At 31.3% G+C, this 27,914-nt stretch overlaps 4 protein-coding genes across 6 annotated transcripts; 2 read left to right on the top strand and 2 right to left on the bottom strand.

The window, feature by feature from the left end:
• Window positions 1-1,226: 1,226 nt before the first annotated feature.
• Window positions 1,227-2,364, bottom strand: LOC113859682 (early nodulin-like protein 2). Its single transcript, XM_027492393.1, has 2 exons — window positions 2,163-2,364; window positions 1,227-1,615 (listed from the first exon to the last, which is right to left on the bottom strand). Exons 1-2 carry the CDS (start codon window positions 2,362-2,364, stop codon window positions 1,227-1,229), a joined length of 591 nt encoding a protein of 196 aa, XP_027348194.1.
• Window positions 2,365-4,939: 2,575 nt separating this feature from the next.
• LOC113858320 (switch 2) lies at window positions 4,940-11,157 on the top strand. Of its 2 annotated transcripts, none has more exons than XM_027490907.1 (8): window positions 4,940-5,407; window positions 5,659-5,765; window positions 6,954-7,869; window positions 8,736-8,983; window positions 9,265-9,391; window positions 9,468-9,743; window positions 9,838-10,072; window positions 10,479-11,157. In XM_027490907.1, the coding sequence occupies exons 1-8, from the start codon at window positions 5,045-5,047 to the stop codon at window positions 10,802-10,804; spliced, it is 2,598 nt and encodes an 865-aa protein (XP_027346708.1). In that variant the 5' UTR covers window positions 4,940-5,044; the 3' UTR covers window positions 10,805-11,157. The 2 variants fall into 2 exon arrangements, with proteins under 2 accessions (XP_027346708.1, XP_027346706.1); XM_027490905.1 differs by having other exon boundaries at window positions 4,979-5,407; window positions 9,256-9,391; window positions 10,479-10,939.
• Window positions 11,158-11,268: 111 nt separating this feature from the next.
• On the bottom strand, window positions 11,269-15,591 carry LOC113858501 (RNA polymerase II subunit 5-mediating protein homolog). Of its 2 annotated transcripts, none has more exons than XM_027491182.1 (11): window positions 15,322-15,591; window positions 15,178-15,237; window positions 14,929-15,096; window positions 14,561-14,627; window positions 13,699-13,910; window positions 13,498-13,602; window positions 13,367-13,400; window positions 13,128-13,231; window positions 12,231-12,272; window positions 12,054-12,131; window positions 11,269-11,917 (listed from the first exon to the last, which is right to left on the bottom strand). In XM_027491182.1, exons 1-11 carry the CDS (start codon window positions 15,526-15,528, stop codon window positions 11,861-11,863), a joined length of 1,134 nt encoding a protein of 377 aa, XP_027346983.1. In that variant the 5' UTR covers window positions 15,529-15,591; the 3' UTR covers window positions 11,269-11,860. The 2 variants fall into 2 exon arrangements, with proteins under 2 accessions (XP_027346983.1, XP_027346984.1); XM_027491183.1 differs by having other exon boundaries at window positions 11,691-11,917; window positions 13,498-13,590; window positions 15,322-15,564.
• Window positions 15,592-16,835: 1,244 nt separating this feature from the next.
• LOC113858269 (transmembrane E3 ubiquitin-protein ligase FLY2-like) lies at window positions 16,836-26,228 on the top strand. The gene is made up of 15 exons (XM_027490818.1): window positions 16,836-17,418; window positions 18,306-18,378; window positions 19,041-19,168; window positions 20,092-20,207; window positions 21,043-21,103; window positions 21,758-21,824; window positions 21,927-22,004; window positions 22,436-22,593; window positions 22,679-22,738; window positions 22,890-22,983; window positions 23,769-23,936; window positions 24,488-24,816; window positions 25,187-25,303; window positions 25,388-25,548; window positions 26,061-26,228. Exons 1-14 carry the CDS (start codon window positions 17,233-17,235, stop codon window positions 25,487-25,489), a joined length of 1,737 nt encoding a protein of 578 aa, XP_027346619.1. The 5' UTR covers window positions 16,836-17,232; the 3' UTR covers window positions 25,490-25,548; window positions 26,061-26,228.
• Window positions 26,229-27,914: the final 1,686 nt, after the last annotated feature.

Here is a 27,914-nt window from a genome sequence, read left to right as displayed (position 1 = left end):
AAACATGACACAATTAAAATTAAATAAATTAAAATTAAATAATTAAATAATAATATTATACTAACATATTATGTTGTATTTATTTTTATTTATAATAAATAGAAATTACTTAAATATAACTTATATTTTATTTAAAACTAAAAATTAATAAAAATTAATAAATAAATAAATAATTTAATATTATATATATAATAAGACTATATAATAAATAATGTAAATAATATAATTTTAAATAAATTATATATAATAATATATATTTTTTAACTTATCATGTATTTTATTTTTATTGATATAAATTTTTTAGATATGATATTCATAACAAAATTTTAAGATATCACAGCACACACTTAAAATTAATTTAAATATACATTTTAATTATAACATGTATATAAAATTAATTCCTAGAATTAAAGGGGCGGTATTTCTATCTCTAGCTTTTATTTTTCGTTTAGGCATTTTTATCGACAATTACATAATTACTATCTTATTTCAGTTTTATAGATTATTTATTTTGTTTTATGTCTTCAAAGTTAACATAAAATTTGTTATGGGATTCAAACTTAACACCGAATAATTAATTAGAATAACATTAACTATTACACAACAATTGAATGTTCATTATATTATTTTTTTATTAATATATAATTAACTAATTCTAAAAGTGACTCAGCGACTAAACAATAACCCCAGTTTAATAACAAAGTTAACAATGGCCAACGTTTATAAACCACTTGATGAGGTGAAAACAGTGGGGAGGACAACATTTAGTTATAATATCATAATTAAACGAAAGTGTGTTATGAATAATTCTTGGAGACAACATTTAGTTGTTTTTTTATATGTTTTTTTTTAAGATTTGTTAAATTATTACATGAGATAAATAATTTCATCTAACACATACTAATGAGATTTTATTTGTAAAAAATCAGTACAATTTATAATATCTTAACTTCATTAATAGAGTTTCTTATTCTACTTAATAATTTAAACATATCTAATTTTTAAATGTTTAAGTATCACAATGTGATTTAAAATTTACTAGGGTTTTTTACTTTCTTGTTTAGACTTCATCGTTCCACCCCCAACATATAAAACCAAAATTCAACTTAAAAATCACAAAATGTTGAAATTCGCATACGAAAATTCAAATCACAGAGAATCCCACAATTATTTTTATCACAGCAAGTGCGATAATCAAGTCTGAAAGGGTGATAGCAACAAACAAACTAAGCCAGCACTGCAAAGCCAGTTAACATCAAAACAACCCCCAAACCCACACTCACACCGACCCTTGCTGAGCTCGAAACATTATTCAACGGAGCCGGAACCGGAGAAGACAAATCCTTCGCCGGAGATTCCTTCGGCGGCGAGGTACTCTCCGGTGGTGGAGGCTGAGGAAGACTGTGTCTTACAGCCATGACAAGAACAATAAGCTTTTGACCGTTTTTGCAGTTATCAACGTTGCCACTAACGAAGAAAAAGAGACCCGATTTGTCGAGTTGGAAGATTGAATCTCCACCGTCCATCTTTTGTATGGCGTTGTTGGTGTTGCATGAATCATAGTCCTCTTTCTTCACCACCAGAACCGAATCACTCTCTTTCTTGTACTTGAAATCTGCATGCAACCCCAAAATAATAACCAGAAGAGAATATCTATTATATATTACTGTATTTTTATGTAATAACAAAATTAATATCAAAAGCTACGTAAGTTCCTTATATCTTTGTTAATTTTCATATCAAACAATAACACTGAGTAATACGTATCGTTCATTGAAGGAAATTTTTAGAAAAAATCGAGATTTTCCTTCCATCTATTTTTCAATTCACTTAATTTCCTTCTATCCTACAAAACGGAGTCTTAATGTTGAATAAATTTGGTTATCCTAGTTTAATTTGAAAACTTTGTTGTAAAAATAAAGTATGCTTATTTGTTTTAGAGATGAAAAAGAAATAATTTTTACACTTTTATGAAGTGAGATAGAGGATTGGTAGCTGGCAAAAACACTTCTTTGAAGAAAAACGCCTCCAGTTTTGGTTTTTTAATTAGAAAAATAAGAGAAATCTGATTAAAATTACAAACTACTTTGATTAAAAAAAAGACAGGCATTTGATAAAAGATTTATCTAAACTTAAGAAATGTTGAGAAATAATGGACTCACGGAGAGTGTCATTGACTTGAAATCTGTTTCTTTGAGCCCAGTGATTGTAATCTTCGGAAGGTTTGAGCACCCACCCATCTTTGCCACCAACAATAAACTCCCTTGCGACAACCTGAGACGATGATGAACAAAGAAGGAACATGGGTATCATCGAAACCAAAAGGGGGAGGAACCTGTGGGGTATTTGACCACTTGCTGCCATTTGAGGTGTAGAAAAAACAATGATATTGAAAGAGAGAGTTAGAGAGGTTAAGTATATATGAGTGAGGAGTGGAGGGGTGAAACGGGTATAATAAAATATAATGGTGAGTTGGGATTGAGAAGAGACAACCGTTGAGGATTAGAGCATGAAAAATGCTTTTGATGGGTTAAGTATTTGCTGGCAATCTGGCATTATGTTGCAAGCACTGTCTTAAAATGTGGGCGTTTCCAATGAGACTGTTTCTGTGCATTTCAAGCAGTACTCTACACATGGCGACATGCAGGAGACTCAACGGTAATACTTTCTGAGTTTTCCTTTTTACCTTATTATGGTAAATGCCAATGGGTGTTTAAAACATATTAGTTAGAAATTTTAAAATATTATTGAATGCATATTAATCATGATCTTTAACATGTTTTTTATTTCTATTCTTTAATAAGTAATTGTTAGACTTGAACGTTGCTATTGTATTTTGTTGGGCAAAATTATTTTTTTTATTTTTTAAATTTTAAAGTAAGTTTTAATTTTTTTCATTTTAATCTTCTAATTTGTGATAAAAATTTAAATATATTATTTTTTGTTTAAAATTTTTGTCATCTTATGTAAAGTGTGTGAGGTTATTTATTATTTATTTTTTTAAAAAAATTTAAACCTTATTTATAAGGTTTCTTCTTTCTCTTCCTCTTATATTTTCTTTTCACTAATTCTGAGCACACATTTCCCAACTTTCAATATATAAATAATTAATATGTCTAAATATTCATTTCTCATTTGGTTGATTCTTCGTGTTATCATATTTTTTGAAGTCTTCGTTGATAAGAACACCTTATTCTAGAAAGAAAAAGAATATTTTTATTATTATTATGGTAGCACATAAAATTAACAAAATGAGAAATTTATATTTAAAAATTTAGATTATTTACGGATTAAAAATTGGGAATATGCGCTTAATATTGTGAAAAAATTTTTTAAAAAAAAGATAAGATCGAAGATTTAAAAAGAAAGACAATGAAAATAATCACACAATATACATGATACAAAATGATAAAATTTTTAATAGAGTTATAATTTTTAACAAAAAATACATTTGAAACTTTTTTATAAATTAGAAGATTAAACTAAATAAACAAATTTGGAGGACAAAATCCAAACTTATCTTAAAGTAAAAGGATGAACATATTAATTTTGTCTATTTTTTAATCAACACTTAATTAGTAAGATATTAATTAAATTAAGGATTTTTTATTTAATGATGCTAACTAATGTTCTAATTAAATTAGGGATAATTATTTGAATTAATAATATTAAACGGATCTTTAAGGATATTAATCAAAATATTTTAATTTAAATATAATAATAGTATAAGGATTTCTTTACATGATTATTTAATTATAGATTGCTATATTAGTAAGAATCATTTATTTTTATAATAATTAGTATAAAGAATATCTGCAATATATTTTAATTGATTGAAAATGTATTTTTTTTTATATAACAATACATTAAAATTAAATTTTGATATTAAGAAATTTAAAAGAATAATTTTTTAATTAAAAATTTTATTAAATATGTATTAATTATGATTTTCAATCCATTTTTGATATGATTTAAGAAAAATTTTGTTATTTTTTAACCATTATTTGCTTTTTATTTTTATTTTTCTATAAGATTGTTTTTCTTATTTCTTTTATTTGTATGGTTTGCATAATGACATTGTTTCTAGTTATAAGTGAAAAATTTAAAGTGTTTAATACCTCTCATGAATGAAAAATCCTACTTGGTCAACAAAAATCAGTAGGTAATACAACAGCAAACCGTTGGAAATATAGGCAATTAATATTTTTATAATTGAAAGCAAAAATAGAAAATATTTACTCAAATCAAATACCATTTTAGATTTTACCTTAAAAAATATTAGATTAATGACAGAGTTTTTCCATTTCAAGATAAATCACTATTGATAACAAAAGATGTAGTGAAATTACAAATTCATTACTAAATAAAAATATATTTTTTATTCAACCTAAGTTTTGGGTGAGGAGAGATATTTTATTCCATTATAAGACAAACCATTAACCTTAACAATAGATAAATAAAGGGGTTTTTAGTCACCTGGCAATAGGAAGTTTCTTTAATTAAAACTAAATTTGACAAGATCTCACGTCAATTAAGTAAAGAGACAAAGTATCACATAGTAATTTGGATAATTAATTTTATTCAAGCTAGCTTTTGAAGTTAAGTTGAATCCGATCTCAATTCCAATATAATATTTGAGTTTATCCCAATTCTGAAGCTAATAAGTCAATTCTAATAGGATTTTGATGTTAACACACCATCAACCAAGAGTAACTAAAATCAGAATATTACAAAGGATTTAAAGTCTTTGAAATGCTTTCATCATCTTCACCTTCCGACCACAACCATACTCAGAGGGAGAGGGTTAATCGGACTCCTGTTGTGTCTGGTCAAAGCTTTTGGGCTTCGCTTGTTTTTGTTTTTATTTCTTTTGGGCTTTGAGCCCACCTTTTTAATCCGAGGAGGAAATGGACAAAAAAACTCCTTAACTGTTTAATACAAAGAGAAATTGGAAAGCAAAAATGAGTCTGGCGGTTAACAGTTTCAATGTGGGGAGAAGGCATGAAAATTGGTAAGTTAGAGTTTGAGGAAGAAGAAGAAACCCATGTCACTGCAGGCTCTGAAGGAGACTCTGAGACCTTGCACAAACCAACAACCTTCTGCCTCTTCCTCAATTACCCAAACACACTCCAATTCAATTCTCCGTGATTCCGAGTCTCTCTTCCCAATCCCAATCTCTAGAAAACCCCCTAAATCCTCTCTTTCCCACCAGCTTCGCCGCCTTCAAGACCTTCCAATTCAACTCCACAACCCACAAACTCTAATCCACTCCAAAAAAGAAGAAGACCAACCAGAGATAAAGAGAGCGAAATTCTCTACACCCAAATTGTCCCCGTTTCAATTTGATCACACTGGACCCTTTGAGCCTCTCGTCCTGTCTTCACACGAAGAACTTCCTGTGGTTCAGGTCGCTAATCTAATCTTCTCTGTATTATGCTCTCCACAATTATTGCTTTTTATGTATAAAGTAATTGGATTATTCATGGCACTGAATAGATTGCATGCTGTTTGCGAATTTATTAAATGATGACGTTTTAATGTATGTTGTTGTCGGTAGGGCGATGCAATAATAGCGTTTGTTTAGAGATTGTAAATTGAATAATTTCGCTGAATTTTGAAACGAGATTAGATGTTGTGAGCTGCTATTCACTGTTTCAGGTTCCTGCATCTATAAACTGTAGACTGCTTGAACATCAAAGAGAGGGGGTGAAGTTTTTGTTTGGTTTGTACAAGAATAATCATGGAGGCGTACTTGGAGATGACATGTGAGTTGCAGATTATGTCCTCTTCCCTTCTCTCTTTTTCCCTGCTCAGTTGGGTGGGGTGTTTCTTTCTTCTTGAATTCATATTCTTTTCGCTTTTAATATCCTCTCTGGTTATTTTATATATATATTGATGTGTGTCAGTGATGAATCAGAATGTTCTATAATTCTTAATCTCAAACCCAATGTGACTTTTGTCTAATTTTGAAACTTCTAATGGATGAGACCTATCTTATAGAACACAATTATGATGAATTTTTTCCTAAAAGCTGCGTGCTTATAAAAGATATACTCTTTGGAACTTGAGTATTATAAAAGATATATATGTAATGCAAACCATGGTACATACTATTAAGGCAAAATATGTTTTACCTTCCTGAGATATAGCACTTTCTCAAATTGACCACTTAGAGTTTGATTCTTATCCTTAATCCCTTTTAAGTTTAGTTCAAGTGTTTTGAGGTTAACTTTCATTTGATTTCATTTAACTGAAATGTGACCTTTGCAGCTTGCTCTGAAAACCAAACTACATGGGGGTTAAGTGATTTTAACAAATAAAACATTTAGGGAAATAAGTTGAGAAATGGTTATACTTATTGCTTGAGCATGTAAAAGTTCATTTTACCCATACTATTACAGATCATGTAATGATATTACTGCTCCGACTTATGGATTGATGGAATTCAATGTTCATAATATCTTTACAGACTATCCGAATTAATGTCCATTTCTTCACTTTTCTCAAAATACATAATAATGTTGTAGCTACAATAAAGATTTCATGCTTCAACTTACTTAAAAAGGTATAAAGGTTGATGATTTAGTTTCCTTTATGGTTTGGGTCAGCTGCTTTTTGTTTTAAAATTTTAATGACATCTCAATACTGAGAAATTTTCTATTTTGTTTCTCAGGCCTTTTCACTGAAGTAACAAGTGTCTTTACTCTTCATCTTTTTATTTTCTTTGAGTTATTCTTTCTGAAAGTTATAAAACCGGGGGGTTACATCTTCTGATACTATTTGAGCCTGGTGAATTATTAATATGGACTTTTCTTCTGTTCTGGTCTATATTATTTGTTGGTCTATTTTTATTCTTTTGTTATGTTTCTTGTGAATTTGGGTTCTTTTCGTCACAATTCCATTATGTAGTTACCAGTTTGAGGTTCCTTTTTGGATATTGAAATGTGAAACAGGGGGCTTGGAAAAACCATTCAGGCAATAGCATTTCTTGCTGCCGTCTTTGGTAAAGAAGGACAGTCAATTTTAAATGAAATCCGGGTAGAGAAAAGAGACCCTGTATTAATAATTTGCCCAACTTCTGTTATTCACAACTGGGAGAGCGAATTCTCTAAGTGGGCTAATTTCAGTGTTTCTATTTACCATGGTGCAAACCGGGAACTGATATATGATAAGTTGGAAGCAAATGGAGTGGAGATACTTATTACCAGTTTTGACACTTACAGGATTCATGGAAGTTCCTTGTCAGATATCAATTGGAACATTGTGATTATTGATGAGGCTCATCGACTTAAGAATGAGAAATCAAAACTATATAAAGCATGTTTACAAATTAAAACGCTGAGACGCTATGGTCTTACTGGGACTATAATGCAAAATAAGATTATGGAATTGTTCAATCTCTTTGACTGGGTTGCACCTGGATCCCTGGGAACCCGAGAACACTTTCGTGAGTTCTATGATGAACCCCTTAAGCATGGTCAGAGGTCAACTGCTCCTGATAGGTTTGTCCAAATCGCTAATAAGAGAAAACAACACCTTGTGGTTGTTCTTCATAAATATCTGTTGAGAAGGACAAAGGAAGAAACCATTGGGCATCTTATGATGGGGAAGGAAGATAACATTGTGTTCTGTGCAATGAGTGATTTGCAGAAACGTGTTTACAGGAGAATGTTACAGCTTCCTGACATTCAATGTCTTATAAATAAGGATCTGCCTTGTGGTTGTGGTAGTCCTCTTACTCAAGTTGAATGTTGTAAGAGGATAGTACCAGATGGAGTTATTTGGCCTTACCTACACAGAGATAACCCTGATGGTTGTGATTCATGCCCCTTTTGCCTTGTCCTTCCTTGTCTTGTCAAGCTCCAACAGGTAATGTGAGACCTTTGAAATTTCTTTACCTTTATTTTTAATTATACTACCATTGTAAATTATATCGTTAAGAGCTACTTTGTTCATTGCACTAGACATCTGTTGCTACTTTATTCATTTATTGGAGCTTCTGCTTTTTAATTGTAGGAAAATATTTATTATGATTCAACTCAAATAATTGTAACAGTGAAGAGAAGGAACGATAATGGTTTAATACAGGAAAATATATGTTTGTTATCTATAAAGATAAAAGTAGATGATGACAAGGATATGAATATTCAGTTTTAAAAGGATATGGTTTGTCATGAAATTTAAATCTTGAAAGTGAAGTTCAATCACTGTTCATTGCATGGTCGAGGATGTTGCTCATTGTTCTATGTCACCATACCTAGCCTCGTATTGGTTTTGTGTTATATTGTGGAATTAAACAAATAATTTCCTTTTCTTTTTCCTTTTGCATACAAATGATTAACAGATTACTGTTCTAGATCTGGCATATTTGCAGGATTCTCCATTTTTCACATTAAATTATGTTGAATGAGATCTACATGTTCTATGGATAATTACCAATAAGTACTGACAATATTCTAGGAAAAAGAACTTGTAAGTTGTAACTGAACTGAGGGTCTGTGATTAGAATTGTCCATTTCAATAATGCTTTTGTTGTGATAGCTTTGCTAAGGTTGTACATGAAACTACTAGTTTCATGGCAAATATAATCCACACTTTTTACTGGAAAGCATGAAGCACTGTTGCCTTGCAGCAATGGCAAATAGAATTGTCCACGGACAAACTTATTTATGATCATATGCATGATGCTCCTTCAAATTATTTTGATGTTACTTGTTTATGTATCTTTATGCTAGATAAGCAATCACCTTGAGCTGATTAAGCCAAACCCCAAAGATGACCCTGACAAACAAAGTAAGGATGCAGAGTTTGCTGCCGCTGTCTTTGGCCCTGATATTGATTTAGTGGGAGGGAACACACAGAATGAAAGTTTCATGGGTCTAAGTGATGTGAAACACTGCGGCAAAATGAGAGCACTTGAAAAACTCTTCTTGTCATGGATTTCACATGGTGACAAAGTTCTTTTGTTTAGCTACTCTGTAAGGTGAATAAGTGACATATCCTTCAGATTATGTTGATAACCTTCAGATTTGTTGATAATTTTTCTATGTAGCTGCTAAGTTAGGTTGGATTTTACACAAAGTTATTTTACTCGAAATATGCCTTTTGTAGATTCCTGCTTTGAAACTTAGATGCATAATTTTAGGTTTTAGTGGCTTTCAGTCATATAATGACTGAAGCGCTGACCATTGTTAGCATCGGCAAATATACCTCGTTTTTAAACAATTACCTTTTCTGCTGTGTAACTTGAGCTAGTCTTTCCAGGATGCTGGACATACTAGAGAAATTTCTCATACGAAAGGGTTACTGCTTCTCAAGACTTGATGGGTCCACTCCGACTAATTTTCGTCAATCTCTGGTTGATGATTTCAACTCAAGTCCAAGCAAACAAGTATATTTCAAACCTTATAGTTGATTAAGCACTTTTCCAATTCAATTTGCTATTGGGCTCTTATTTATTATTTTAGGTTTTCTTGATATCAACTCGTGCTGGTGGGCTTGGATTGAACCTTGTCAGTGCAAACCGAGTTGTAATATTTGATCCCAACTGGAATCCTGCACAAGACTTACAGGCTCAGGACAGGTCCTTTCGTTTTGGACAAAAGCGGCACGTTGTGGTGTTCCGTCTTCTTGCAGCTGGTTCACTTGAAGAACTTGTTTACTCTCGTCAGGTGTACAAACAGCAGCTCTCAAACATTGCTGTGTCTGGAAAGATGGAAAAGCGGTATTTTGAAGGTGTCCAGGTATCAAATTCTACGTATTTTGGTTTTGTATTTCTTTTCATTTATTTCTTATATTTTCTTTAAAATAATTCTCAAGTAAATACTTTCCTTGCAGGACTGCAAGGAATTTCGAGGAGAACTTTTTGGGATTTCCAATTTATTTCGAGATTTATCTGATAAGCTATTTACCAGTGAGATCATTGAATTGCATAAAGAACATGGAAATGAAACACAACAGGAAAAAATAAATATTCCAGAAGAAACAGGTTCGTTGGTATCAGAGTCAGAAACCGGATTATGTAATGAATCTCTGAGGACTGCAACAAGTAAACCGTATCTTGAAGACCTTGGTATGTTTCATAATTACTACACTTCATTTCACTATGAATTTCAATGTTTTCTTGTCAGTTGTCATAAATATATTGTCGAATGAGAGAACAGTTAGGTAAAATGACAACTTTAATTCTCTTTGCCTTAAAAGATAATGCAGACAGATTTTTACCGGCAGTCAATTTTATTTTATTTTTTTACTCATGGACATGTCTATATATACATAAACATAAGTAAAGCAGTGTTTTCTTAGCTTTTTAAGGAACTTTATATTTTTCCGTTCACTATGTCATGACAAAAGAATACTAAGAAATTGGTGGCACTTGAAATGATAGAGTAAAGCTTCCGAGATTTATCTATTGTTTCTAATTTGGGAAATGTCGAAGTGGATTTTCTATTTAGTCAACTGATGTTTTGTGTCTTTAGGCATTGTTTATGCTCATCGCAATGAAGACATAATCAACTTCGGGCCAGGGGTTCAAGGGAATATAAATGCCAACATTCCTTCAAATGATAGCCTAAACAAGCCAAGCATCTCTTTAGAACACCAAAGAAGAAAACCAGATTGTGTACCTACAAAACAGAGTGTTCCTTTGATTGATGAGAGGAAGAGAACCCAATATAGCCTCATTGCTCAGTCTATGGGCATGGGAGAACTTACATTTAGCAAATGGTTACTATCGGCGACTCCACTCGAGAGAGAGAAAGTGCTTCTCGACTACCAGAAGAAAAAGAAAATACCTAACAGTTGAGTGATTCGTATGGATGGCAAAGGCCTTACCCGTAGCACTACTTGCAATACCAAATGATTGAAAGATTGTTACATTTTGTACATATGAATGTATAGTCTTATTTTTCCACTTTTACAACTTAATGGTAGATGCTGCTCTGGTTCCAAAATTTACTTCAAGCTCTATGGAATGAGGTTATTATTTAATAAAAAATGATTTTGAATTTTGCTGTACCATTTGAATTTTAGTGGATTCAAACAATTGTTTTTTTGTTGTCAATATTTGGTCATTTTCGTTACGATATAGGAATAATGTATAGGTGTGGATAGGTGGATGTTAAGAACTAAATATTTATTATTACTTAAACTTTTCTTCAGCAAAAATAACTTTAGAGCAAATCTTATAAATCTCGAGCAAGTCATTTCACTCACCAACAGAAATGCGACCTTAACGAAGCACAAAAACTTAATTAAAGCTTGTTTGTAATTATTTATTGTTCTGTAGATTATAACTTTAAGAACCTTATTAGTAACATCCAAACTACCAGAGAAAAACAAAAATTATCGACACAGCATATTCCTAGACAATATGTTAGTAGCTACAACAGGTAAGGTGCGAAAATACACGCCTGTAAGTAGCCACCACAAAGAAACTTTTTAGTACTAAACAGTCTAAACCACATGAATATCTAATTGTAACCACTGCTGTAGCTCTAGAATGATTTCATGGCTCTTTGTATCGCCAAAAGGGGAGAAAAAGACCAGTGAAGATGTTTCAATTTTCACTACCTGTACATAATACAAGAGGGTCATTCAATAACCTCTTGCACCTCCCCCTTCTTGCTGTGATCCATATCTATAATTGTCAATTATTTCAATTACAATGCTATAAAACATCTAAACGCTTTTTCATTCTGCCAAGAAAAGACATCAAAATTTTCACTACTAATAACCGTTTATCCCACTGGCGCTTTTTCTGCTTTTGATCTAACCAGCACATCTAACAACAATCATTGATATCACACTGTCAGATCGCCAAATACAAAAAATTTCAAACAACCTTATGATATTATTGTAGCTATCTTCTCTGCATTTTGAATCTGGATACTGGTTTTGAAGATTGAGAACCAGAAACCTGTCAAGGTCAAACTCACGCTTAACATAGATTAAAGTCAATGCTGAAATAGCAAAATAATATGTATCAAACCTTGTTTTTAAGCAATTTTTTTATTAATTGACAATACCATATAAAATCAGTAAATTAAATCAACCTGTGATGAAGTTGAATTTTGTTCGCTTGAAGCTGTTTGAATATTCTCAGAATGCTCTATGATAGAGCCTGTAAAAGCCTGCAAAAAATAGTTATTCGAGAAAATTATCTGCTACCGCACATTTAGTTGAAGGGCATTAAAACTAACGAGGGTAAAGACTAAAAAGTGTAAGCACACCTTGCGACTGTCAAACGATGGTTTTGAAGTTTGGTGTTGCACCTGAAAATGAAAAAATTGAACATGTCAAGGACCAACTCTGCTGAAATCATGGCCGCAAGGGGAAAACACTTGAATAGTTCTCGATCATGTTCTTTTGTACATTTAAACTCATTGTTCAAAAGTAAATATCAATAATTCCTCCTTTTGTTTCCAGACGGTACCATACACTAACATACTTTTGCTAAATTTTAAATACCAAAATTTCATTCTTCATAAAATCCAACTCTAGCTATCTCATTTAAAATTTTCAACTTGACAACTAATCATCCTCCAATCACATAACAGCATTGGGTCCTTCAGAGCAGTGCTGCAGTCATAAAAAGCTCTTCCTCATGATATGAGATGTCCAACCTTGACAAATGTCCAGTTTGGACAAACTTCTCAATAAGACTTATACAAGTCAAAAATAAGGAAGTAAAATAAATCAAATTCTTCCCATAAGTGAAAATCAACTTATGGCCTTCTAAATTTTTAAAAGTCTTGTCATATAATTTCTCTAAAAACTTTAATTGCATAAGTGAATTTTAACTTACAAGAAAAGTTTTGTTCATCTTATCTCTTTATTTTCTTCTCTTACAAGTACTTGTATATATGTTTGTCCAAACTGAACCAAAGTTTGATACTAGTATGTATTATTTAAGAGCGAGAGAGAGAGAGAGAATATTGAAACATCAATACAGTTCAAAGCATACTGAAAAATAACAAAGCTGCATGTTACTTCCAACCAGAAAAAAAAAAAAAAACTGTCATATCAAAGCAAAGCAAGGAAGTAATTCCACTTGGTTCCAGAGCAGCATAGAGCACACAACACAAGCAGATAATTGTGATGGAAATTTTTTCACAAGATTTACAAACCTCAGTTTTGGATGCAGTAGTTGGTTGAACTATTTTCTCTTTCAGAAGCACAGGAATCTTCTCACTAGGATCAATGGATTTATTTTGTGCAAAATTTCCCCCATCTGATAGTTGAGACACAACAAAAAATTTAATTTCAGAGTGGATGCAAACAGCACCAATAACCATTAAGAGAAGAAACACAGAACTACAAAACATGTACATCCAAAGAAGATGAAATTAACTTATTGAGGACTAACCTCTGATATTAGATTGCACTGCCAGGTTAGCAAACTGCATTTTCAAAAAAGAATGCAATAACAAGCTTCTTCAGCTGAATGATTATCTGACATACTAGATAAACTAAGATAATATGAAGATAATATCTTACATTCAACTGATCAGTTATATCTTCTTGGCGGTGATGCTTTTTTGGAAACTCAGTTGCTATAATTTTAGTATTAGTCTGGTCCAGTGGAATGCCTTGATGAAAATTCTGTTTAAAGAGTTATAAACAATCATAGTCAATCATGCTCATAGGCTGCAAACGAGATTTCTAAACCAGAATTCAACATAGTAAGCAAGATGTTACTTCTGAATTTTGGAGATTTTTATTGATATGACCCTGATATGAAATATCATCAAAATCAGCAGTAGTTTCATCATTTTGATCACTGTCACTGTCAATTCCTGCAGCAAGCTCTTCTTCTTTCTCGAGTTCATCCATTATACGGAGAATATTAGCATATTCCTCATTGCCAGCTGTAGCATTCCCCAAATTGGAAGCATCTTGCTGCAATGGACCTGAAAAAGGATATTAGCATCCCTTTCAATCAATATTTCCAACAAATATAGAAGTAGGATCATTGGTTGGTGCATTGTTTGATGCCATAACATAAGAAACAAAGTTTGAATTTGAATAGAAAAGAAAATTGATACAAAAGCTAGAGACATGGCTGGAAGTGCTAAGCTCAAAGAAACTGTAGGCAAAACTGTGTGTTCTAGAGAATTGTCGTATAAATACAGCAGAATTAAGATTTGATTTGACAGAGGATGACAATTACTGCTATTTGAATAATTTTAATAAATTCAAAATCTTAATCAAAAGGCTTAACTTTATTTAGAGCTTGTTTGGAAAAGCTTACGTACAACTTATGAAAAATAGCTTATGACTCGCATAAACTGTTTTAAGATTTTTTTTCAATAAGCTTATTGGTATATCTATCAAAATAAACTATTTTTAACTTATCTCAATAAATTTCAGTGTGAAATTTATGGCATAAGTCATCGTGTAAAAAAACTTACTGAATAAGGGTTTACATAAGTTCTATTCAAACACACCCTTAGACTTTTCAGCCTACTCTCTACCAGCTTCCTTTCCATTTATGATGAATATTAACTACCATCTCACATAAATTATATATCTTGGGAAGCAATAGAAGACTAGAGCGTGCCTGATTTAGATTCCTCTCCAATAGACTCTTTCTCCACATAATCTTCCAATATCTCCACAAAACCCTCCTGTGCCAAATTAAGCCACCGCAGCAATTAGTGATTTATGCAAACTTCAAAAATATTAATAACAAATGCTAACAAAAGCATACAAAAACAAAAACAGAAGACCATGATAAAATGATAAAATGTAGCAGTGTGAAGATGAAGTAAAAGATTATTTTGGACGATAGTTCAACAAAAACCGTGAACTTCTGATACGTGATATCGTATTTGTACTAAATCTCTATCAATGCCAAAACTGCCTCAACACAAATCAAATTCAAAGGTATCAGTTGTGAGATTAAGAGAAAGAAGAATTGAAGCCCACCGCTGCGTCAGAAGCTGTGGCATTGAAAAACGAAGCCTCTGCTTTAAGGTCCTTAATATTGGCATCAAGAGAATTAACTTGCGAATCCAATGACTTCCCTCTTCGTTGCAAAATCTCAACGGTTTGTTTTGAAGTTCTCTCTGCATAATACGCTTCTCCCAAAAGAACCTAACAAGCAAAACCACTTGCCACTGAGAACTAAAAAAAAAAAACATTCAATTGAAGAAGCGAATGGAACAAACGGCGTACCAGGAACTCGTTGGTGTGAATCAATCGACCAGGGAAGAACGCTGCTTTCCCAAACGGAACCTAAGAACCCAATTTCCAAGTTAGAAACTTTTTTTACAAAGGGATGGTGAAAAAGTTGAAATGTCAAAGTTGGGTATTGCTTACCATGATGTCGTGAGAGAGTTGTTCTGGAAGCTTCTGGACGAGGTTGATGAGGTTGTCGTTGTCGGCGACAAAACCTCGTACACGGTCGAGCTCGTTCTGCTTCTCGGCGATGGCGTCTTCGACGCGCTTCGCGGCCTTCTGCGACTCCTCTACGGGGAACACTGACGCCAGTGACGTCACAGTTCCTTTCTTCCTCGAGTCTTCCATTTTCCCTCCCTTTCTCTCTTCACACCTCACTCGCTTTGCCTATGAACCAGGTTTAGGCATTCCAATGCACGAGAAACGGGTTATTTTATTCTTATAATAACAATATAAATTATTTAAAAATAATTTAATTGGTATTTCTTAACCTATTATATTTTTTATAAATAAAGCGTACTAATTTATTTAAAAGTATTAATTAAAAAAAATTAACTTAAAACATTTAAACTTTTTTATGTGTTATTTTATCTTAATGTAACTTTTTTTATTTTCATATTTAAAAAATATAATTAGAATAACAAATAAAATAAAAGGAAAAAAAATCTCTTCCTTTTCCTTCCAACACCACGAGAGTGTTAAAAATATTTTTTTCAAAAGACATTTAGATATCATTTGAGACACATTTGATAAGTTCAAGATGACCAAAAACAAAAACATTGAAAAAAAAAGTTAAAAGATACAAATAATAAAGTCTAAGTCATCAATATAACATATTTCATAGTATCAGTATAACACAATAAATATAATTATTTTTTAAAAATACCACAAAAATTAATATTTTTCACTCCTATCGTAATTTAGAATTAGGCAGCAATATAAAAATATTCACAATATTAGTATTCTTTAAAATAATATTTTACTAAATATCTTAAAGACTTTAGGTAAAATAATAATAAATATATTTTCTTAAAATACATTAAAATATAAAATAACAATGCATTATTATACTTTATAATTAAAAAATAATTTTAAATTTCTTAATTTCAATCACTAATTAGCATTTATTATAAATTTAAATTGCAAAGTTACAAGTTTTAATAAGCGCATGATATAGTAGTGTAATAATTAAATATTTTATTAATTTTTTATTTTTAAAATTTATTTATAAAAATATGTTTTTAATTTTTGAAATTTATTTTCAAAAAATAAAATCGAGTTCCTTGATACTGAGATAATATATAAAATGTAACTTTAGTTTCCTTTAATTTGAAGTTTAAAAAATTATCAAGTTAACTAACTTAAAATAAATAATGAATAGATTTTAACCTTTTTACTTTACATATATTTTATTTAAAAAATAAAATGTGTTTTTAACACTCAATCTTGTTTTACAAAGCATTCTAATAATATTATTATTCATTAAATATCCCTCTTTTATTATCGCGTGACATTATTTACTATATGTATTTTTTTAATCTCTTAATATTTATATGGTAAGACCAATTTTTTTTTCCTTTTAGTAAAAATTGTAGACTGCCATGTGGGAACACATCCCACGGGGCGCGTAGCCGCGTATATAATTTCCCTGCCATAGTAGAACACACCCAACCTCGTCAACCACTGCTCCCAGTCCCTGTCCTTCAAAACCCGCATTTTTTTTTTCTGTTCCTAATCCAAAGTTACAATATAATATTTTTGTTTAACCATAATTGCTATTTTTAATTGCAACAAAGTTGGCTGCATTTGGTGGAAAACCTTGCTGGTGAGGGGAATTTTGTTTCAAGTCGTTGGTCTTTCACTGTCTCTATTATCTGAATCAACCTTCGTGACTCGTTGTTGTGACCCGGTGATTCGCTTGTTTGACTCCTTTTGAAGCAACCCTTTCTCTCCCTTCAGCTATTTCCTATGATGGGTTTTGGATTTTTCTGTTTGATCCCCTGCAATCAGTTGCTGGAACTGGGAACTGGGTTGTTGAAATTTTTGTGAGATATGGTGTGTTTGGGGTTTGATATGGATGAGGTTGACTCCGAAAGATTGAAACTTTGGTTGGTTAAGAGGGTGAGACTCGGGATTTTGTTGAGAATTGCATTTGGTTTGTGGGTGTTTCTCTTCTTTCTTAGTCCGGTGGCAGGTTTGAGACCCTTAAGGGACAGAACTAGTTCGTGGGGTGATGAGGTATGTATATCAACTTGTAATTAATTTTTGGCGTTTTTTGCTGTAATTAATTTCAGAACTAGGTACTATTTTATTTTTTTTTTGGTTACTGTAATTGTGGATGCAGATTGGGAATTTGAACATAATTTGTCCTTCTTTATTTTGGTCTTAAAATTGATCCTTTCTTGCTTTAAGTTGTGAGCTGTTACTGTTTTTTTTTTTCTTTTGTATTTTTGCCTATCGTAAAAGTGGAAACATGAAGCTTGGTGTTTGATGTCAGGTTAGTTAGAATTAAGTAAAACAATGTGGCTTTAGCAGAGGGCTAAAGAAACTTGCTTCTAGGCCCGTAGGTTGATTTTAAGTTAATGTGTTTTGAATGCCTAGATGTGGTATCAAATTAACTCTTAATTTCCTTGATGGGGGAATCAGAGAGTACATACACCTTTCTTTAGTGCTTGAGGGTAGACAAATTTCCCAATACCATGTGACCAATTATCACTATCTTAATGTGCTTATTTGTTATTATAAATCCATTGATTTGAATTTCAAGCCATTAACATTCATAATTGGCATTTTCTTACAAGACTGCTTCATTTTTAAACAATTCTTTGCTTACAATTTTTGTAGTTGCCCAATTTGCAGAACTTTTATTTTGAAATAGCAGAAACACATCAAATCATCAAATGAGAAACAAATTAGATCATCTACAATTCAGTTTATTGCAATGGGCCATTTATTTTTGTTGTGTGGTTTAGTTGCAAGACCTTTAGAATTCCTCCTAGGACTTTCATTTTGCCATAACACAACGTGACATATTAAAAACAAAACATTATTTTCAGTGATAAACTGATATTTTAATGCTTGTGTCAAATACTTTCATTGACTTGTATTGAAATTGCTTCTTTCAGTGGGTTTTTACAAGAAAAGATGAAAGTGACTCAGGTCCATTTTCACAATGGAACATAACTGGAACTTACAGAGGTTGGTATTCTTTACTTGCAGAAGTGCGTGTTTAGATTGACAGCATTGATGTTTAGTTTGAGTCTGTTGTGCAAATGTTTGATGCAATTGTGCAGTTGGATGTATTTCTAACTGCAGTTTCTGCTTAATGCATGGTTTGATGTCTGTTAAGAGGATATATGATTGGATAATAAACAAAATCTGAGCTGTCACAAAATTACTGCTTTATAATATTATCCCTTGAAAATTGTCTTTTCTCTGTATCACTTGAATTTTGGAATGGTTTCATGCTTTTCATTGATCAAATTATCTTTTTTGAAGAACAAACATGTTGCTATGCACTTACTGAAAAAAAGATGCCATGTTTCTTACCTTTTTGCTTAATTTAATAAGCATTCTTAGTTGACTTACTTGACTATCACTGGATAGAGAATATAATGGCTAAGGGGTCAGCATCTGATTGTGTAAAGTAGGACTTTACACCCATGAAATGGCTAAATAAACCTATGGCATTTGGACTAATCATGTAACATTAAAGGAAATTTTGTCAATTCGTTAAAATATGCTTCATTTATAAATGAGTGTATATTTAGAATAAATTTTGTTCACTAACTTATTTTGGAATGAGTTTGCAATCTTGTCTCAGTCTGATAATATACGTATGGTGTCCTCCTTGAATGCAGGGACTTGGAAGTTTTTAGATACTGCAAATGGCTCTACCAGATTTCCAGACATCAGAAAAATAAATGGAAATTCTGTTATTGAATTAGTTAGTACACCCACAAAGATAACTGGTGTGCATTATGTGCAGGTGAGATGTTGAACTATACAGCTCGTTTCAGAAGGAAGTCAGCTTTCATATGCAATGTAGTTTTTTATTTGTGCTGTTATATATTTTAAAATATCACCAGCTTCTGATAGAGAATTTTCTAAGTTCTACCTTCAGTGTTTAATTTTATGTATTCATATTAATATTGTGAATGATTATTGGAAATATCAATAGATTCAGAGGTTCCTTTTAAGTTAGTGAAGTTCCAGTTTTGTCCTCTTGATATGCCAAAGAATTAAGCAAAATATCTCTTTTCATTCTGTTTTCCCTCAACAAATACATTACTCCATCTCAATTTAGTTGAAGATTATTTGTCAATTTAATGTTATGACAGCCCAATAAAACTTCTAATATAACAAGTCGCTTAGCACATAAATAACCTTAATATTCTAACCCTTAGATGCATTGGATGCATGAAATAGTTGGGTGTTTCTTGTAAATGAAATCAATATTTCAAATTCATTTGATAGGCTTTACTCAGGGTGATAAAATGCATTTGTGTTATGGCATGAAACTAATTCATTAAGTAGATCAGAGTTTATTCAATTGGTATAGTGAACTTCTATTTGTATTTGGATGAGTATCTGTGTTCATATTTCAGGGTTATAAAGGATGATAATCTGTACAGTTCCTAGAGATGTTGGGGATCATATTTTGTACAGTGTCAATCAGTGTTGCCAAAGTGTATTTTGAATATCCATTTTTCATTTTTCTAGTGTATGTGTATTCATTTATCGTGATTTAATGCAGGGATGAACACCATATAGATCATAAAATCAAATACATTACCCTTTCATTGCACTAAACAATAATATGTTGTTGTATTGATGAATATTTACAGGTTTTCAGTCATGTCAAATTCTTATAATTTTTTTTTTTCTCTATTTTATGCTTTTCTTTATCAGGGGGTAGTTATATTCCATGATGTGTTTGACAATGAATACAATGTTGGTGGTGCTCAAATCAGAGTAGAAGGTGTATATATTTGGCCTTATAGGCAGCTGCGAATGGTAGCAAACAGGTGAACACAAATACATTGTGCAGCTCAAGTTTATATGGTATCTTATTGCATTTGGATACCTTAACGGATTGATACTGAGATTGATCTTAGTGCAGCACTGGTTAATAGCAAGAGGGAGTTGGCATTTAAGAATGAAATAGATACACTGATTAACCCATATGCATGTGGCAGATAAAATGAAAAGGCTAATTGAGAATAAATTGCTACTCTGCATTTTATCACTATTACTTGAGAATATTGGTTTAGCAAAATACTGATTCTGATCAGCTGCTAGTAAGAAAGAGTGGATCAGTGGAACATGAAATTAATCTAGAAACACACTTTTTTGGTTTAGTGATATAGTAATTGACAAAAAGAAATTAATTAGTAGTACATAAGACATGCTTCGATTTGCTAATCTATGTATCAGCAGTTTTAAATTTAATTTCCATACACTATCAATTCCATTCTGATTTGCAGTGCAAAAGCTATCACAGCCTGAAAGGTCTTACTTAATAATAACCTAATAACTAGCATGCTGTGTTTTCTAATGCCGGAGATTATGAAGTAGTTTTTATTTTATTTAATCTCATTTTTTCAATCAGACCTTGTTTTACTTTCTCAGCATACCTAGTTGGGCATAATCTAGCTGACAAGTTGAGATATGTTATCATGATTGTTCAAATTTTTAATTGTTTTTTCATCCTATTTTGACATTTTATCTTAAATGAGTTTTTTTGTTTTGGCTCTATGTTGTTTGTTGAGTTGTATTTTGTTTTAAAATTCAAATAGTGGTACTTAGCCTATAATAGTTAAATGTGCTGAAAAATCTCTTTTTTATGTTCTCTTATTGCAGTGGAAAAGAGGGAGGGTTAAGTCAGGATGGAGATTATATTTTATCTAACCCATATCATCTGGTATTACCTCTTTTTTGTATGTCATTGACTGTTCACATTTGTTATTGATTATATAACATGCAATAATTTTTTAGCATCACATTTCATTTTATTATTTTAATGATCAATAAAAACATGTTTATTATTCTGTATAATTGATACTTCATGGAGTCCTAGGGTTTAGATAAGGATGCTGCTATTATCCTTTTCATGGGCTTGATTTTATTTGGTATCATAAGGTTGCGTGTTGTAAAGAACGGAATTTATCATGCGTATTAGAATTACAGTCCAAGTCTTGTTTATATAGAGAGTCAAGAAAAACTACATAAGGAAAAAGCAAAAGTCACCCTACTGGTTGTTAACAGCTGACTAATTACTTTCCAAAACAAATAATTGATCTTTGCTTTGATGGCTTAATCATACTTTGATAAGAACCTTGAGAGAACCACACTACAAAGGCTAGCTTTTGTAGTTGGAGAGCTCAAGACATTATAATAAAGCCTACACTAAAATCTCATACTCTGAATGTGAGATTCAAGTCTTATACCCACCTAAAAACTGTGTTCTCATTACAGATATGTAGTTGATAAAAAAATGATATATATTTTTGTATTTGTGGGACTACATGAACATTATAAACACTTAATGGCTGTATATATGGCTTTGTGTAAACAGCTTGGAGTTTTCTCATCTCAAGTATTCCAAGAATCTTCACGAAATAAGATGTGGAGCAGAAAGCATTGTAATATTCTCCTTTACTAGTAAACTTCGAAGAGATCCCCCCCCTTTTGTTAGTTTGTGTTGTAGTATCAACTTGCTACTTTTATTTCTGCCATTATTGCAGCTCCATTGCATGGCATGGAGAAACATTGCAACGTAGAAATTGCCGCTCAGGTTTCACGATTGTCATCATCAAAACATGGTACTTGAGTTCTCTCAGCGTATGAATACTTTCTGTTCCGTGTTTTTCTCTTCCTTAATATACATACTAATATTAAACATTACATTCCATTTGTTTTTCCTCCAAATTTCACTTATATGTTTGTAAATGTGGTTATCATGACTTAAGGCTTCGTTCCAACAACAATATGTGTGTGGCCTTTGATTTTCCTGACAGCCAAAGAAATACGGATGAATATAACAGTTGATATACAATACTCAATAGGGAACCTTTTATCACATTTAATATAACAGTTGCTGATTATCACTGAACATTAATTGCAGAAAAAATATACTATGAATTTGGGCTCTTTTTTTTTTTTTTCCGAAGTTCAGTGAGTACATTCTTGTCATAGTTGAAAATATTATATTTTTCTCATATCATTTACCAAGTTGTTATATGCTTTCTTATAGAAGGAGAGCATGATTCTTTTCAACTAGAAGGGTTAATGGAGAGTCCGTCAGTGGATGATGATGGGGACTGCTTCTCACCTTTACAGTTAAATGCGACATCTATTAACATTGAAGTTTACTATAACAAAGCAGTGAACTATACTTTGATGGTTACTTTTGTATCCTTCAGTCATCAATATTGTGCAACTTTAAAACTCTGTTATTGTCCGTTACTATGTGATCTCCTTAATGTACATATGCCAGATCTCTTTTTTGCAAGTCCTTCTATTAATCAGGCAAATGGAGCATAGCAACACCCAATCTGTAAGAAATTTCTTAAGAATTTTATTTGGAATTTCACACATTATAGCTTTTATGAATTTAATTAATATATATATTCAATCTTTGAATGAGTTATTATTTATTGATACATGATTATAAATATTTAATATGATTCATATATATACCTTTGCAGGGGGCTGCTAAGGTGTCAATACTAATGATTGGTCAGCAAGCTATAGTAGATGCTTATCTTTGCCTTATACATTTAACTGCAGGAATACTAGTTGGTAAGTTTTCCAAATAAGTGCTAGGGATTTTCATATAATCACTTGAGATTGCTTTACAAAGTACAAATAGTTCTCTATCTATCTTCCTAAACATCTTGGTATCCTTGTAGAGTTTGAGATACCAGTTTTGGGGTGAATGAGATAAAATATCAAAGGACCCTTTTACTTGGAAGAGGACATCAGATATTTTTATGTACCTTTAACTTTGTTTTAGGGCCAGCAGGCAATAACTGTAGTTTATCTTAAGCCTTGTGAATGCAGTGTATAAGCATGGGCATACACACAGAAAAGACAGGTGCATCTCCCACAAAAGCAGATATCAATCTTGACTCTCAACCCAATAGTGATTGGGTGTTTATGCTTGGATGCTCGAAACCTGTCTACGCTTTTATTACCACCTTGAACCGTCAAAACTAATATTTTTTCTTGTAATTCAATCACTAAGATCAAACTTACTCTGGTTGATTACAACATCTAATTCTTAGAGCACCACAGAAATTATAGTACACAGGTTCTTTAAATCTGTGCCATGTCAAGAGATTGATCATTTCTTTTGGTTTTTAATAGTGTAAGAAGATTATAAATTAGTTTCCAATAGGTTATTGGTTCAGAACTTCAGAGTTTTGAGCCCTCATTGTAGCCAAAAGATATGATTATAAATATGTTTGTGTTCAAATTGATTTTAGTATATTGTTGTCATTGCCACAATATATGTTACCCAAGTGGTCAGTTATTCTCTTTCAGTAAGCTTGTCTGATGAATAGTTGTTACTTCCTGCCGTGCAGAATCCTTGTTCAACGCTTTTGCAACTGCTGCATTTTTCAAGTTTGTGGTTTTTTCAATATTTGAGATGAGATACCTCCTTGCCATCTGGAAGGCAAATAGGCCTTTGAGCAGTGGTGAAGGTTGGGAGACAATGAGGCGTGAGCTGTCAGTTCTATACAGCCGTTTCTGTAAGTACTCAATTAAAATTGAAGTTTCAGTCTGCAATCTGATCTTGTTATCCCATCATTTTGGATTTCCCCTGGAGTCATTGGTTCCATAGGATCCATGATCATGTTATATATTTAAGTTTTGATCTGTGATAGTCGCTCTACTACTTAGAGCCTACCAACATTGGGTTAAATTTTTGTTTTTTTGTTTTTATAATTTCTTTAAAAAAAATGCAGGCTAAAATGCTGTTTGGTCATCTTTGAATTTCAATGCTTGCTGATTATATTCGTTTATAGCCAATATGAACCTAGGAACTTAAAGCACACATGAGCTAATGGTCACTATGTTAAATTAACATAATGAAACATCTTGTAGTATACATTATCCTATTATACCTTTGATTCTTAGAATGTCCATATCCAAATGTTTTCTATTCTGTTCCATTGTTCAAGCATGCCGCATAACTCTAGTTATCTGTTTCCAGTTGCTTCAACTGGTGCAAAGATTTCCTTGTATGAAGAAGTGATGACTGATGCTCATATCTAATCTAACTGTTTAACTTCTCTTGCAGACGGGATCCTATTGGGTGGCATTCTACTTATGTATGAATTCCATAATCATTTGAGACTTATTCTTCTTCTTGTATACTCCTTTTGGATACCTCAGATAATCACTAATGTTGTTCGTGATTCACGCAAACCATTGCATCCTCATTATATCTTAGGCATAACTGTTACTCGGGTAGCAATCCCATTATATATATTTGGTTGTCCAAACAACTTCTTGCGCATAGAACCAGATCAGAGCTGGTGCGTTTGTTTAGTTGTATTTGTTGGACTTCAAGCGGCAACTCTCCTCCTTCAGCACTATTTTGGGTCCCGGTGGTTCATTCCTCATCAGGTTGGACCCAACCACTTATACTCATTTGACTTCATCCAACTCTTTCTGAATTGAAGTTAATTTTTTATAATTATATTAAGTCATAACTGATATTCCGTTGATCGTTTGAAGCATTTGCTTTACATCTTACACGTAAGGACAGCACTATTCTCTATTTTGATAATTTTGCTCCATACTATTGGCTACTTTGTTGCATTTTGTTTGATCATGAGCATAGTATTGATAGTAACACTTTGTTTTGGGTTCTTGTGCTGTTGACAATAGCCTCTAGCTTTTCTTAACTGAACATGCATCACAATGCCTCTGCATGTTACCTTTATCCTTTTTGCACAATGCTCTCTCAGTCTAACTTTATCTTCATGGTTTGCAGATTCTACCTGAGAAATACAGCTATTATAGGAGGTTTACTCAAGATACAAATCATGCCACAGACTGTGTTATATGCATGACAGCCATTGATCTTTTTCCACGATCTAACGATTGCATGGCATGTGAATATAACCTATGTCTATTTGAATTAATCTTTACAATATGAATATAACCAAAGTCTAATGCACCAACTCTTTCACAGGTGACCCCTTGTGATCATTTTTTCCACTCTGGTTGTTTGCAAAGATGGATGGATATAAAGATGGAGTGCCCAACTTGCCGGCGCCCCCTTCCACCTGCATGAAAAGATTTCCTGTGTTTATATCAATAGGATCAACTCCATTGCCCAACTTGATAATTTAGGTAATGCGTTTAGTGGCATCCAAGATATACATTTTTTTGTCTGATGTAGAGATTATTTAGCTTTTAATGTTTTCTGATGCAAGTTACTCTTTTTAATATTTAGCTTCTATGACTTACGAGTGTATGACTATAGTACATAATTCTGAAAGAAAATGATAATTTTTTTGGAAAGTGTTAAGCAACTAAAAATAGTAAGTTTATATTTTTTTAAAATGTTTATTAAATAAAAAATATAGAAGGGTAATTTTTTTTAATAAATACTTCTTATAGATGCTTTAAATCAACTTTAAAAACTGATGTTAACAAAACTAATTTTTTAATATGAAATGTACTTTCTTACTTTCTTTTGTGTGTGAAAATATAATTGTACTTTTGTGATTATGTTCAAAATTGTAATTAGCAATTATTTCGTAGTTTTCTACTAGTTGCCTTATCTTTAGTAAATCAGTAACATGATTTCATTTTTATCTGTTAAGTTTGTATGTTACAAAATATTTTCTTCTGCCTCGCAGGTTGGGATAGAATGCATATTCGGTGTAATTGCACCTTCAGTACAAGACTGAAACACGATACTACTGACAATTGTATCATGCAGTATTGGTATAAATTTTTTTCACTGGTTATGTATCAATAATGTTGTACATTAGAAATTCTATATGATGATCTTTTGACTTCAATCCTTAGCTTTTAGTTCATCTCTTTATTTTCCATTAGTGCTAATATCACACTTTTTTTTATCATTTTATTCAACATACTACTAACTTGGTTTCACGCTGGTTAGTGTGGCCTATATGTTAAAGAAAAAAAGTGTTATTTGATCGGAAAAAAGAAAAGAAAGTTTTATTTGCATTCGTCTATTTTTCATTTGCTATAATATCTGTTTAAATTTTTTTATTAAATTACTCTTTTTGTCCATGACCTTTTTGAGAAAAATTGAATAATAATCTTTCTACTTTTAAATATTTAGCTCTTGTATTTTCAATAAAAATGAAAAATTAAATGGCTCCTAAAATCTAGCTTACCGTTGAGTACTACAGAGATATTGGAAAAAAATGAAAATCGAAACTGAAGTTTAAATTCTCTAAAAGAACAAGTGCATACATAGAATTCTTTGTTCTAGCATTAAAGATTCGTGGAAACAATTACAATTTCAGCGATATTAGATTTGTTGTTAAATTACTTTGTAGGTCTTTTAGTTTCACTAAATTATGAAATAGATTTTTAAAAGTTTCTAATGGAGTTTGTATTTTTAAAACATTTTAAATAAGTTTCTATCTCTTAATAAAACCTCGTCCAATATGTTTAATTGGTGGAAAGTTTTTGTATAGAAATTTCGATAAATTATAAGAATTCATTACACAGATAGCACAAATTTATAATCATTTTATAAATTTTTCTAATCTATAAATACATCTTAGTCATTTAAAAAATGTTATAGCTGATAGTGAGATGAAGCCAAATTTTAAATTTGTAGATATGGACTCTAATTAGAATTTTCAAATATAAGAATTAATTTGTAGATTTAATAAAGTAATAAGAATTTACACAATAATTTAACCAAACTTTTAAAACTGTTTATAAGCACAAAACGTCAAATAATTTACCAGTGTTCCAAAGGTTTATATTTGGATCATGATTAAACCCTAATGTTATTTTAACGCAACTCTTAACAAAGAGTTCCAACATTTTGAAATCAGTTTTCAATTCACACTTTTCTTTCTGTGATCGCTTTTTGACCGGTTATGTAATTCAGTGTTATTTATTTTTTAACCTCAATTACTTCATATAATTTTTTAACGAAAAAAGTTTTATATACACTCTAATTCGAGTTTACACCTTCTAAAAGATAAGAAGAGAAGAGACAAATATATAACAAATAATATCATACAATAAAATTAAAAAAATGTTAAATATATATTTATACTATTAAAATATTTGTAAATCAAAAACATTTTTTCAAATTCCCTTTATCCTTTAAAAATAATATTTCTTTATTTTTATTATTTTATTTTTTACATTACTAAATATTTTATTACATAATACAGATAATATTTATACACTAATTATTTTTTATTATTAAAATTATTCTAAAATCAAAATCAACTATTAGATTAAAAGTTACATGACTGATCATGATCATTCATAATAAAATTTAAAGGCCAATATTTACTTATCTCACTTTTACATTTAAAAAAGTTATTATTTGATACACTTTCTATATGCATGTATACGTTGTGTGCATAAAGTCATATAATTTTAAAAAAAAAAGGTAGATTTTTTAATTATCGTGTCACTTAATAACAAACAAAAAATTCTTTTTTCTGTTAAAGTTAACTTTAATATTATTTAACACTTATTTTTATATT

This window comes from Abrus precatorius, unplaced genomic scaffold, assembly GCF_003935025.1.
Source record: "Abrus precatorius isolate BTA unplaced genomic scaffold, Abrus_2018 Scaffold2, whole genome shotgun sequence".
NCBI classification, from domain to species: Eukaryota; Viridiplantae; Streptophyta; class Magnoliopsida; order Fabales; family Fabaceae; genus Abrus; species Abrus precatorius.
Note: the sequence above shows the minus strand (reverse complement) of the source record. Positions and strands in the feature narration are given on the sequence as shown.